General features: G+C 32.9%; 1 protein-coding gene across 3 annotated transcripts in view; it reads left to right on the top strand.

Moving 5' to 3' along the window:
• Positions 1–14,767, top strand: part of LOC145322682 (uncharacterized) — a 33,485-nt gene that overhangs the window by 16,388 nt on the left and 2,330 nt on the right. For all 3 annotated transcript variants that reach the window (XM_080164883.1, XM_080164893.1, XM_080164901.1), the window contains exons 25-45: positions 228–342; positions 1,038–1,159; positions 2,048–2,162; positions 2,727–2,814; positions 3,048–3,193; positions 4,232–4,337; positions 4,652–4,760; positions 4,972–5,198; positions 5,541–5,667; positions 6,674–6,810; positions 6,972–8,520; positions 9,308–9,446; positions 9,927–10,021; positions 10,728–10,807; positions 11,072–11,160; positions 11,797–11,921; positions 12,046–12,120; positions 12,406–12,467; positions 12,765–12,838; positions 13,269–13,359; positions 14,427–14,487. In XM_080164883.1, the coding sequence (XP_080021009.1) occupies positions 228–342; positions 1,038–1,159; positions 2,048–2,162; positions 2,727–2,814; positions 3,048–3,193; positions 4,232–4,337; positions 4,652–4,760; positions 4,972–5,198; positions 5,541–5,667; positions 6,674–6,810; positions 6,972–8,520; positions 9,308–9,446; positions 9,927–10,021; positions 10,728–10,807; positions 11,072–11,160; positions 11,797–11,921; positions 12,046–12,120; positions 12,406–12,467; positions 12,765–12,838; positions 13,269–13,359; positions 14,427–14,487 (3,732 nt within the window). The remainder of the gene's footprint in view (positions 1–227; positions 343–1,037; positions 1,160–2,047; positions 2,163–2,726; positions 2,815–3,047; positions 3,194–4,231; positions 4,338–4,651; positions 4,761–4,971; positions 5,199–5,540; positions 5,668–6,673; positions 6,811–6,971; positions 8,521–9,307; positions 9,447–9,926; positions 10,022–10,727; positions 10,808–11,071; positions 11,161–11,796; positions 11,922–12,045; positions 12,121–12,405; positions 12,468–12,764; positions 12,839–13,268; positions 13,360–14,426; positions 14,488–14,767) is intronic.

The following is a 14,767-nucleotide window of genomic DNA, read 5'->3' on the forward strand; positions in this document are numbered from 1 at the left end:
TACTATTTCAACTGACCTTTTTATTAAAAAATTCATTTTGTATGATTTTACAAACTACTGAACCTACGGAGTATTTCTCGGGTTGGTTTTATTTTTATATTTAAGTTTTGGGATTGTTTTTGGATATTTTTCTACCTTCCCCTTTTAATTCAGAGCTACGTAATGTTAGTCATATGAATGCCTATATACTTTATGAATATATTTTATTTTAATTTTTGTAAATTTAGATTAACAAGAATTGAGCTGGAATTAAAATTGATAGACGATGTAGTACAAGAAGTAGGTTGCTCCAACACTGGAATTGTCAGAGAATGTTTAGCGGAACTAAAATCAAATGATACGGTAATAATATTTTACAATTAATACTAAGTAAAGTAGTTTAGCTTTTTTGTCTGTATTTTAAGATTTCGATAGCTACTGAATCGATCGAGTTTTTTTATTTTATGAAAACTTCATATAGGTCTTCGTATAGTGAAATAACCACTGGTTTTATATACAGCAACTCAATACTTAACTTTCTTTACAAGAGAAACTTAAAGTTAAAATTTAAATGATTAAAATATAAAAAAAACCATGATACTTTGATTTACAGACATATAAAAGGGGAATAGATTTTGGAACCCAAAATATTTTTAATGAACTTAAAGAAAAGTTAGACTTGCGCATTGAAAACTTTATCCCAAAGTACAAATTCGAAAATATGTAAAACCATTCTGTTTATTGCATCTTAATAAAAATTGACTTAAAAATTACCTAAGCCTTATGTAATGAAATAGAAATTGCAATGTTTTGTAATATGAAAGGTATTAGACTATTTTCAGAAATTAGATTATTATTCATTCATAAGTAGGAGAGGAGGGGAGACGAGTGGGTAAAGGGTAAAGGGGTGTATGAGGGGATTGTTATTTCAGCCAGCTACAAGCTTCACAATTTTCGAGTACATAATAATCTGTGTAAGATCCAAATAACAATAAATCCATTTAAATAACAAACTACCTATCTCTGTATTGAGTGCTGAATTTTTAAAAAAAAATTAGGTTACTGGTATAGAAAATATAGACAAGAATGAGCTGGTCTACAAAGTCAAGCAAAAGAAAAGAAGGCAAGAAATCATGGAAATTCTGATGAATGAACCTGACTTTGATGTCCAGGTTTTCAAGTAAGGAGGCGTTATCTTTCAAAGTGCATTGTTAAGCACATAGCCCCTCCTCCCCCTCCCCCCTTTTTTAAAAAATAATTGAAAATTATGTCGTGGGGGAGATTTCGTTTGTTTGTTTATTAGGTTAGGTTAGGTTATATTTGGTTATGGACCACTTGAGGGGTCAGACATAGGGAAAAGATTAACTCCACCCCCTTATTTTTCATTCATTTCAGAAATAGGGAGGGGGGAGGGGGAGGATTAAAAGCTTGAAAGGCACATTATTTGATAACCCAAGAAATGGGGGGGGGGGGGGGGGAATGTGGTGACTCGTGCCACGAACGAACGGTGAACGGCGGGAGCGGCGATACTAAAAGTTGGGGTAATTAGTGACCCCACCCAAAAGATTTTACCCAATTATCTCTAAAACTAAGGGAGAAGCACCCAAAATAAAATTGCTGGTATGTCGTGGCACGAGTCACCACATTCCTCCCCCCCCCCCTTTTAACCAAATTTATTTGTTTTTTAAATGAAGCCATTTTATCTATATTATATAGTTTTGATGCATTTTAAATTTTTTAGAAATAGAAATTAACATAAACGCAAATTAAAGTTCGTCTAAAGTGGTGTCAAGGTTATAGTTATAATATTTATATTGTATTGATGTTGGAGAGTTAAACCTACTCAAAAGTATAAACTGTTTATTTATGTCACTCGTTTCAATCCTTTAATAAACAGGCATCTAGTTTTCTTCTCCAAAAAGTTTTTTTTTCCTTTTGTGTGTGTGTCCGTCACATTGGGATGTTACAGAGATGTCTGAGTCTCCATGGCATGTCTTTACACGAAAAGACAGTAATCTTTTTTTCATTTCATCCGTTTTTATGAAATCTAATCTTGTTTGTTTTTAAGTGAGGTTTGTGACCTAAATGAAACCCTTGGATCCTCAGAGTTGGATGCTGATGATATTAAGAATATGTACAGGAGGAAAATAAGATTGAAGGAACCTCCACCCACGGACATAGAGGTATATTTACATTTATAATATAGATTTATGAGAGAAAAATATCAAATGTTGAATATTTAGATAAATAGATTTCAAACTTTGCATGTTGATTCTTATAACATTTAGGTACGATTTAGGAAGCGTAGCAATTCTATATTTGTTATTAGAAAGTTCATACGTCCATTTCAAACATATCGACTTTTACTTTTTTTGACGACAATTTTTCATGTTCTACAATTATCCTAATAATCTGATTTTTGAATACTGACTCTTAGGAAAATGTTATAATAAGCGAAGCATCTTTATAAACAAGTCCTTAAAGTGTTAATGTTCGTTTATCCTACCGTTTCATAGCTCCGCTTTTATAGATGTTGTCATCCTTGTTTTATTAGAAAGATTTTGGGAATTTTTCACACATGATAATTTGTTTATTTCTCCCTAGAGAGTTTGTAAATGAATCTTTTGAGAGATTAAAATTAAATAGTATTTACATTCGAAGAATGATCTAATAATTCCTATGCTACATATTCTTTAGCTTCATGTAAAAATCATATGATTTGCTATACCCATCTTGTTTCTTTTAAGAATGGTGACAATGATGATAATGTCCATGACAACAATTCAGACTCGGAGGATAGCTCTGATGGGCCTTCTCGTCATCAAAGGGATAAAGGTCAGTTTAAAAGGAATAAAATCTTGATAAATCACGACAGGACTTTATTGAACTTGAATAGAAAATAAAAACATTTTATGACTTTAAGTATACTGTTTAGTCTTTAATTTTAATACAAGTTAATACTACAATTTAAGAAGAATACAATGAAATGATGAACAAGAGCTACCAAATTAGTTTACTTGTTTTTTCTTTGTTGTGACAGATGTAATTCTATATCATTTTATATTTAGATTCCGAAGGAACCAAGGAAAAGAAAGGTGAAAGTGGAGGAGGTACCACTGATTATTCTGTAGATGATGATGTTAATGACCTGATCAAAGACTCAGAAGAGGAGGATTATAAATATGATTACAGAGCTCAGGCCTCCAGAGAAATAGTAAGTAGTTTTAGGAGATAGGGGAGGGAAAGGAGGAGGTTATTTATAGGATAAATTGGGACAGGGGCTGATCAGAATGTCTATTTTATGCAACGGCAGGGGTGAATATTCTGCACAAGATTCATTTTTTCCCCTGCTGCCCTTTTTTTTATTTTTTTCCCCTCCTAGTTTTTTCCAGCAAGGAGGGAAATTAAATGGAAAAATATTTTCAAAACTCTTTATATTTTATTTATATTATCCCCCCTCCCACATATTCTTTATTTTTTTTTACCAAAAAGGTGAGAAAAATGGAAAAAAATGCTTTCAGTTCTCTTAATTTTTACATTTTTTTTCCCCCAACCACATATTTTTTATTTTTCTCCCCCCCCCCCTCCCCCCCCCCCCTCAGCAGGGTCAAATTTGAAAATATACACCCCTGTGCAATGGTTGTTAACTTCTTTAAGTATTCGCAAAAATAAATAACATTCAATCTACATATGACTTCTCTGAAGCAAGTACCCACAGTTTTTGAGCCAAAGAATAAGATAATGTTTTTATAAAACCTTGGATACTAGTGTCATGTGCATTAAGATATATAAGTTGGAAAGAATTTTAATGTTAGAGGTAGATTTGAAATCTGCATCAAATTTTTAGTTTTTTTTTGTATAATTCTTTATCTAAAAGTGGAAATACAATTTAAGTTAATTAATTTTGACATCTGTGATTGGTGGATTGAAAACTATCTGCGCTCTGGATGGAGAAGCTTATGTGTCGTACATCATTCAACCAATTAGAGCGCAGGTAGTTTTTGATCTACCTATCACGGATGTCAAAATTGATTAACTTAAATTGTATTTGCGCTTTTAAATAAAGAATTATACAAAAAATCCTTTATACGGATTTCAAATCTACCTCTAACATTAAAATTATTTATAAAAACTTAATAACTTATATATCTTAATGTGCATTGTACAGTCCGGTTTCCCTTTCATCTCTGAAATATGTATTATTAGTTAAATTTTCGTTCTTTCCAAGAATGTTTTTATGGTTCTTTTACAGGAAGAAGAAATATTGGGTATTCCAAGTGTTTCAGCAGAGAAGAATTTGATAAAATCAAATGCTATGGCGAGACCGATTAACAAAGGTTTTCAACGTTCTTTGTCAGGTAAACGTTAATAGGCTTTTCACGAAATGTATATTGTATAAGGAAACAACTCCATTTATACTGCATAAAATCAAAAAAAAAAATTAGTAGGTATTACCCTACATTTTCCCAAATATTAAGATTTTGTTTTGTTACTTAAAATAAGGAAGTTAAAGATATTTTTTCTTTTGAAATGTACTTCTTAGAACTATCCTTGAAAGTGTAAATTCTTTTATACAATTTTTTTTCTTCATCATTCATTTAATCGTTCAAAAAGCTGAAAATACTGACAAACAAACAAGCTAATACCTGAAAAGTTATGTTCATCTGTTAAGGTCCAATCTGCATCGACCCTCTGCCTCAGCCACACAGACGTGCTTTCAACAGGGGTATCTCGGAGAATACTATCAAGGAAATGCAAGCAGCAGCCGCCAGTACTACTAGGTATATTAATTCATATTGAAAATGTTATCCTCATATAAAAGTAACGGAATCTGTGCCTGTCTGTCTTTATGTATTAAAGGATTTCGCAACCTCAAGTAAAAGTAATATTAAAAACTCAAGACAGAAAACAAATGGTTTGCTGATATTTGCCTCATATGCTTAATAAAGAGATTGTAAATATTTTTATTGACTATATTTATTATTTTATTAGAAAATCTCCTGAAAGATCAAATATGTTACCACCCCGTCCATCACCGCAACAAAAACCCAAGAAGAACGAGCCAGTCCGACGGGATCAGAGTTTAGTTGCCCGTGTCTCGCCGTACGCCTCGCCATCCTCGCGAATATCGGTGAAGAGCATGCGCAAGAACAAGTTACGCGACTTGGCTGAAAGCTCGCGCCGTCAGGATGACAGGGATAAACCCAGACCATTTCCAGGTACATCATCATCTTTTTTTTTAAACAGGGGTAAATATTCTGCATGGGATTCCCTGCTAAAGGGGGGATGGGGATTGAAATAGGGGGTGGGTTGGGAATGAATTATACATATGTGGGAGGGGGAAAAATTTAAAAATAAAGAGCAGTGAAAACATTTTTTCATTTACGAGGAAAAAACTAGGAAGGGGGAAGAGGAATGAAATGTTAAGCAGCAGGGGAAAAAATGAATCCTGTGCAGAATATGCAATGCACCCCAGATTTTAAATGGAAAATGTATCTGTAGGTGAAGGGATACGGGATAGTGTTATTATATTTTGTTGTAAGATTGATTTTGCTCTTCAGGAATGCGCACAGGTGTAATGAAATCATCCGTACCCAAGAATAAAAGGTTATTAGAAGAATTAAAAGAAGAGACTATAAAACCAGTGGCTAGGACACTACACAAACAGATCAGCAGTGATAAACCTATGTAAGTTTTTCTTATTCTAATGAAAATTTTTTATCTTTTCCTCCAATTAAAAAAATCTATGCTTAATCCGAATTTTCTCATGTTCTATGCAGCTTAAGAGATGTGAACCTTTAAAAGTAGCAGGGTGTATAATTCGTCTTTAATTTTTAATATTGTCCTAAAATGTAATCATACTAAAACATGTCTAATTTTTATCCTCATAAATAAATGTATAAGTATAGATATAATCTTTGATCCAGTGTTGGTGACATTTTTCGTCTGCTAGCAAATTGCTTTCTGATTTTTTGTAGCGACTTGGCTGTGTTAATATTCTTGATGTTATTGGCTGATATTCAAATACCCAATTGAAAGTCGGCACAGGGTCCAAGGCGTGGAGAATTCAATACTTTAACTTATTCCCACTCTATTGTTTTATTAATTTCGCATAAAGAGGACTATCCACGTACGAGAGCACATGATTCTAAGTACCTTCCAGCATTGATCCTAACTATTTTCTTTCAGAATATAATAGGTCAACATATATTATTAATATATTGACGAGAAAATTTATGTTTCACCATGTTTTTTTTAGGTATTTTAATTGATTTTGAAAACTTTTATGAAGCTAATTCTTTTAATAAAATGGATATTTGATGATACATATGCGAATACTCGTGTTATATAGATTGTAAATTAATCCATATTAGCATTAATTTAAACATACATATGAGATAGTAAATGTGCTTTTGACTTTTTTCAATTTTTATCATTTGACAACATGGACAATTAAAGACACCCCGAACTCAACAAAACGTTTGATAGAATTTTAACGAAAAATGGTGGACATTTTTATACTTTTCTTCAACTTGAAGTGGTGAAACATAAATTTTCTCGTCAATATATTAATTATTGATAGTGACCTATTATATTCTGAAAGAAAATACTCAGGATCAATGCTGGAAGGTACTTAGAATCATGTGCTTTCGTTCGTGGATAGTCCTCTTTGATTACATATAATTATACTAAGGGTGCCTAGTAGCAGTGCTTCTGTACAACCAGCACCAATCTCCTCCAGACGACGGACAGACCCTGAACATTCGGATTCGCCTCAGAGATCCAAAGAAAATATTGCTGCGCCCCCCAGACAACGTAGAATATCTGAAGGTAAGAAATTAGACATAAATTATCTTCCATTTTTTAATAAATGGTAGGTAGACACTTATCATCGAGTAAATTATTTTCTTCGTTGAGTTACATTGTGTTGGCTGTAATAAGTGACACATACATTTTCCCATTTTACTTATTGAAAGATTATTTTTTTTCAGGTGGAGGTTCGGGTTTAGGTTTTTTAGAGTTGGAGGCCACCAGTGAACGCAAAGCTGCCAAAAAAGAAAAGGTGAAGAGAACAGCAGAAGGCGGACGAATCAACAAGATGACATTTGACAACATTGATTACAATGTGTGCTCCCAAGATATATCAAAAAGGCCTTTTAAAACAAAACAGCTCAACTATGCCTCAATTCCTAAATCTAATAATTCAACGCCCAAGAAAAATGTAAAGACAGTACACTGGAAAGATCTCACCTTAAACTGTCCCTTGACAGAGGTTAGAGAAATACCATCTGAAAATCGTGGCTGCAAGGTTGGTAACAAGAAGGATATCATGAATACAAAACTTCTGAAGGAGCTCAACGTTGATGATATAATGAGAATGATGTTGACATGGAATCCAAACTGGATCAAGGAACAGAAGGAGATAGGCAAGCCACCAGATGGCCTCAGCCATGGTTATCAACTGCAACCTCTACCCTCAGTGTTTACATCATTTGAAGAATATAGGAAGTTATTTATACCTGTGATATTATATGAGCTTTGGGCTGTGCTCTCCAGAGATATTGAGGAGAAAGAGAAGAGAGGCGTGGAGGAAACTATACCTGGCGTTCTGGAAGAAGCTTCCAATAATCACCAGGGAAAGTTTACTGAATTTTTCTGTTACAGCTTGCTTACAGAAGGAGAGAATAGGAAGGATATTGGACAAAACGGATGCCTGGTTTCAGTAAGTCTTGTCCTGAAGCTACCTCATACCCCCGCTGTTATGCGTAAACATGTGTTTGGATATGTTATGGAGGTCAGAAAAGACTATCTCAATGGATATAAATTTGGAGAAAGAGAGCATCGTTATAAAGACATGCTTATGGAGAAGAAGACAACAGCTAAAGAATCAAAATACTGGGTCAGATATTTAATTCGAGTCAAAAAATTATCAGATACTGACCGAAATAATCTTCAGCTGGACAAAGTTGTTATTGTCAAGTTTCTTACTCGTATCAGGCCAGAAATGAGAAAAGCCCAGGCTTTGCTTGATCTTCACAAGACCAAAATGGTGGCAAGCATAATCAATCCAGATCCCAAAACTATGTCAATTCCGCTGGCCAACGGGGATCTGCACTCAAATATAAAAGATTTACAACAATTTAGCCAGCTGAATGAAACTCAACGCCGTGTTATTGTTGGGGTTAGCCGAGCTTGCTTATCAGAAAGCAAAGAAACAAAAATCTGCTTGGTTCAAGGTCCTCCAGGTACGGGAAAATCCTCCACCATTTGCGGCATCTTGCTGCAGATTTTAAATGCCAAAATTGGTCACACTGGCCAGGAAAAGCAGAGTAGAAAACATTTGCCAAGGATTCTTGTGTGTGCACCCTCCAATGCGGCTGTAGACTCTCTTGTACTCAAACTTGTTGATATCAAAGAATCTTTGCCTGATGCAAAGAATTTTAATTTTATTCGGCTTGGAATTACCAAGAATATGAACCCCAACATTCAGAAACACAGCTTTGAAAAGGTTCTACAGAGAATGGTTGATAGAGACACAAGGTTAGTTTTCGTGGTTTTACTTAGATTGAATATTAATGTTATTATAATAAAACTTATAGCTCCCTTGAGACAGCGGGTCACTTCACGCCAGGCTACATGATTATGATTATGCGGTAACTCCTAGGGGAGGAAAATTGAACTTGAAATTTTCAAATCTAATTTTCTCAAAAAGTTCCCGCTGAAATATTTTGGTCTTACCGGGAATCATCATGGTTTTATGTCTAATTTCACCATACATAGGTCCCAGAACTCGGCACTTACTTTTGTCTTGATTAAATTGTAGCCTGGCGTGACTTGGGCGTGGAGCTTGATAGCCCTAGTGGCTGTACAAAAGTGTCTCGTACTACTCCATGACTACTCAGGTCCAAACACTAAGAAACAATGGCTACACACACATTATAAAAGTTAGGACTACCGACTAACTAGATTTAAAGATATTGAAACAAACTCTATTAATACTATTTCCAATGTAAACATGATAAAAAAAGATGAATTCATTTACAAAATATTTTTTATACCTCTGTTGTGAAGGGATTCATCCCCCTCCACCTTGCCCACACTGTATTTTGGGAGAAAATTTTAAATATGGGGGGTTACTTCTGAGTCAATAACTGCGGGAATACTAAGCATCAATTATAACCGCGCATAAAGTAATAACCTAATGTAAAAACTATCTTCTCCTTATTTCAATTTAACTCAAAATAAGAATTGAAAGGTATACTTATAAGTGCTCAGCAAGGTTCTCTGTATTCGCGTAATTTTTGTGGGTTGACTTTTATTTATTTAGAAATGTGAAATCCACCGATACACTAGAGAAGGATGAGACAAGCAAACAGATTCAGGCAAATCAAATTTGGGAAAGAAAGCTGGAAGCTGAAAAGAATAACAACTTTGTTCTGGCAGCTAAACATGAAAAAGAATTTAGGGTAAGTCACTTTATACAAAGTGTAGTTCCTCTAATAGTAATTTAAAGATTTTTCAAAACAGGCCATTCCTACTTCTGCTTTATCAAACACTAGCAGCTAAAATCCTAGATGCATCTAGGGGCACTTAAGGTAGGAGGGTGTATATATTTTTAGGGGGGGGGGGAGGGGGGTAAAGACACCCTCCCCAAAAATGGTTTAAAACCTCCCCAGGACCTATAAGAAGCTTTACTGTAAAGGAGAACAATACCGGTTTAGCGGTTAGCGAGATCCTTCAGGACAGACAAAAACGCTTACTACTTTATATAATAGGATAAACATAAAACATAATAGTATAAACAAACATTGAAAATATCGTAGAAAAAACACTTATACAACCAATTAAAATCATATGTGCATTGAGATCTAGTAAAGACCTGTTTAATGATCACCATAATATTATTGTCATAGAAAAAACACCCACAAACGTGAATCGTATTTTAGGAGAAAATGAAAGAGAAAGAGAAAATCAAAGCTGCTATCAACAGACCTCTTGACAAGAAAGTGCGACAGGAAATAGAGACTTCTGCTACACACAGGTGCGTTGCTTTCAACATCAATAGGATAAAATCAAGAGGGGGTGGGGAGGTCACTCATGCTGCTTTGCTGTAAGGTTGTTTGTTTTAAGTCTTAAAAAGGGATCAGAACGCTAAAATTTGGCACGGTAGTTGGTTTAATGGGGTACAATATGGAACTGAATATGGACCGAACCGTCGCTGCCGCCTAAAACCTAATAGTAATAAAATACACAATCTTTCGGCAAAACAGTATTAACGACCCTATCCCCTTTCTTTGCAAAAAAAATTAAAGATGGATTTTACTTTCAAAAGAACGAGGATGTAACCTTTAAGTACATTCACAATTTATGAAAATGCAATGTTTTGTGTTGTGTACTTTAGACTAAATTAAGGCATTTGATAACATGTCAATAAACTAAGGTATCATGTATTTTTCTCATTCCATCAAAGTTAATATTTTGCATAAATGAGAATTTAATCAATGCATTTGCAAAATGATAAATAACACACTCGTTATCAATTGCTTTACTTTGCCCTTTATTGAATTACAATATAAACTTATTAAGCCAATAATTTAAAATTAAGATTAATTCACAAATTATTTCGCGAGTGTGTGTACTGTGTACTTGTAGGTTTATAGCCTTAATGGGACAATTTACAGCTAAACTATGGATGACCCTTAATTACCATCGATGATTATAAAATATATATGTATTTGTTGTTATAGATTGATGAACGATGTTGACATCATTCTGACCACTCTGTCTTCTTCTGTCAATCATATCATGGAGAATTATTTTCTTAAAGGTAAAAAACTTATAATGTAATATTTATAATCTTGTTGAAGGAAATTTTAAAATTTTGCACAATTAAATGTTATTTATTCTATCCCAAGACTGAAGTATATGTAAAATTTATTTGGCTAATTGATAATTAAGATAGAAAATACTAGAAAACGCTTCAATTGATAATAAGTTTTTTTTTGTAGAATTTAATTAAATCATTGATTAGGTAGGTAGGTTATTTTAGTTTTTTTCTTCAAAATATTGATTTGATTTTGATTATTTGCAGAGAAAGGTTGTGTTCGAAAGCCTGGAGATGTAATCCGAGATATTTCTGTTTGTATTATTGATGAATCTAGTCAATGTGTTGAACCTGAGGTACATGCAATATTATTATATATATTGGCATAACACCGTGATGGGTTCGAATCTAAGCCCAATACCACTTCGTAACTTCATGACTATGATCTATCCTTTTAATGTTCCTGTTATTTGGTCCGTCAAAAATGAATTTTACAGAACGAACATAACCACACGTTTCTTATGTTCTTTTTTGACTTTCTGTTAGGAACTTTTTGGCTGCTGTTGAACAAAATTTTAAATATACCTAACATTTGTCAATTTATATTGTAAAAGGGTGGTTGCATTTAAACTTGAATTTAGTGAATTGCATATTTTTTCCTGTTCTTGGTTTAAACTACATCTATATAGGGAGTATATTTGAAAGAATTAAATTTTTTTTCCATATAGTTTTTAAAAATCAACACTTGAAAATCGTATTCTTGTTATATACCTATGCAATATATATAGCTGGCTTATTTTCATAAAACAGTATGACTACTAATTAAGTGATGTCTAATTGTTTGATAGTTATTGTAATACGTATATGTTTGATGCTATAGCTGTGACTTATGCTTGAAATCATTTTTCTGAAATGAACTTACTTCATGCAACTATCCCTTTTACAGGAAAGTGAAAAGCATGAATTCCGAAATGGATTTTATTCTGTTTTAGGCATTAATACCACTGAAGTTGAAGTTTAACAAGCTTGTAATGGTTGGAGATCATGAACAATTGCCAGCAACAGTCCTTAGCAAACCTGCCAAGGATAACAACTACCATGTCTCTTTATTTAAAAGGTAAAATAACTTAACCAATAATATCTGAAGATGCACTGCAATATTTTTAAAATACTGAGTAAAACTCTTGCGGTATTAAACTGCAATATATATAAGAATCCCTAATAACCAGTGATTAATTTAGATTGTTCCAGACAGCTCCAAATCTACCTGGAAATGAAAACAAGAATTCTGTTCTAACTCTAAATACTCAATACAGGCATGGTTTTACACTATTTTCATTCTAGTCCTTTAGAATAAAAGCTGTATGTATTATGTACATATATCTATTTGTTTGGATAATCTTATAATGCTAAACATTAACAAACTAGGTTTTTACTAGATATATAATATATAGATGGGCAATTGATTAAATATTTTTATGTTTTTGATTGACTCGATTCAAAAGATGGTTAACAAATACCTAGTCCCTACAGAGGCTTTGTATCTCTTAAGTATTACTCTTATGGACAGAAGAAAGTAATGATAAAATAATATTTTGTAGGATGCATAAAGAGATTTGTAGCTGGCCTAGTGCTTATTTCTATGGAGGAATTATTGGACAAGGTAGAACAAATATTTATTCATGGCAATCAATATCAATTTAAGATACTGCAATGTTACTTTGCTTATATTAAAATAAGGAACTTAACTAATAATTTGTTGCACAGAAAAAAAAACACAATTTATAAAAACTATAATTGCTTAGCCCGTAAGAGCGCTTTTGTAGGCTATTCTTTATAGTTTATACACAATTGATCTCTGACTTATTAGTTACAAGACGAGGGACAACTCGTTCAGACATTCTAAATATTCTCGTTCATTCTTCAGCTACAACAAATCATAAGGTTAAATCATATTCAGGAGTTGAACACCCAGATTTTGTGATATCTCCCTACACTCTGCTCAATATTGAGACACCTCATCAAGAAGAAAGGGTAAGAAGAACACTTAATCATCAATAACTTCTCATAAACGTATTTTTTCAAGAAGTAAAGATTTGTGATTAATTTACATATGAGCTGAGATATAAGATCTCAAAAGACAATCAACTAAATCAACTTTCGACGTCTGGAAGTCCTAACAGTGCATGGTAATGAGTTGCTCCTGTTTAAAGTCCAAGGCATTCCCCCTACTCTTAGTATTATTGCCGTGTGCCTGACATAGAATCAGTAAGCACAATTTCAAGTATCTGCGGTGTTGACCAGACTCAAACCCGTCAACAAAAACGCTAATTCCGCGTGGAAAAAGAAGTATAACAGCAGCTGAAGATAAGCTTCATGCTAGGGAAAATACTTAGACTTTTTAAGCTTTAATGTAACTTTAAATTAATCTTTCATTCATGCCTTATTACTTATAATTATTCAGGGGGCTATATCTAACCCTGGAGAAGTAAATCTTGTAATGGACGTAGTCGCAACAATACAGAAGTTGACAAGAAATCACAAAAATTCTACCATAGGAACAGTATAATCTATTATTTGCATCAGTTATATCATAAGAACTAAAAAATGTAAAGGGGTAGTTGCACGAAGTGCATTTAAATTTGATTTTAGTGAACTGCATATTTTTTCAGTTCAATTATTTAATCTACATCTATAGTACATATATTTTAGAGAATTTTAGAATTTTCTCAGGTAGTTTTCAAAATATTAAGACTTGAAAATTATATTTTTTTGGATATATGCAACATTAATGGCTGTCCTGTTTTCACAAAAACAGCATGATGACTATTTTGGTGGTGCCAAATTGATTTCTATCTATTGTAATACAAAAGTATATATGTTAGATGGTATTCTTGTAACTTATTCTTGCTATCAAACTTGTTAAATGCACTTCATACAACTATCCCTTAAATACATCTGAGATGGGGTTTTAAAAAATGCCGCGTTTTTTCGACAATTTTTTAGACATTGATTGATTGAACGAAGACGATGGGATTTCAACACAGAGTATACAACTTAAGAATTCAAAATTTTAAAATTATTATTTTAGCCATTTGTATAATGTCTAATACAACTTAAATCCATTTTCGCTGCATATTTATTAATGCATCTTTTTATAGCTGTATTAGACATTATACAAATGGCTAAAATAATAACTTTAAACGCGGCATTTTTAAAAACCCCATATCTGATAGGTAAGGGCTTTCTTATATCATTTCAAATATTTCCAGATAAAAAATCTTATTTAATATGAATTATTTGTTCATTTTTGCCAACTTTTTGGTTTACAATAATAAGCTTCATAACTTCATTATTCTTGTCCTCCATGTTTTATAAACACGATCTCACATTCGTTGACTTAAAAAACTTTGGGGACTTCTATTATATCTTGATTAGGTTGTATAATCTAGCAGGACCCAAAGTTTCCCACCAATTATTTTAATATACCAAAGGAGTAGTTTAATTTTGTATATCAATTTGTGAATGTACATAAATATCCTCCGTTGGTCTACCCCTTAAGATCCATGATTCATGTGGACTTTTACTAATGTTCATATTGGATTACCTAATTGTGAATTGTTAGGCATCATAACCTTCTACACAAGACAGAAGAATAACATGGAATTAGAACTTCAAACTAGGTAAAACTTTATTGATAGTAGTATTACAACGTAAACATATCAAATAGATTAAAGTGAGAATATGAATTTAATTTATGAAAGTACAATAAAGCTAAACTTAATTATCAATACATACGTATTTAATGTTTTAGTTGTTTGTAGTAATCCGCAAGGATGGCAACATCCATAAGTAGCGAAGCAAACATCACTCATAGATGGACAAATGGTCAAAGTGATTTATTGAGCAGATGTTCAGTTGTCGTTAAAAAGTAATAGAGAATATACGATTAATCATAGACAA

Source organism: Acartia tonsa, chromosome 1 (genome assembly GCF_053477335.1).
Source record: "Acartia tonsa isolate MP-2025a chromosome 1, ASM5347733v1, whole genome shotgun sequence".
NCBI classification, from domain to species: Eukaryota; Metazoa; Arthropoda; class Copepoda; order Calanoida; family Acartiidae; genus Acartia; species Acartia tonsa.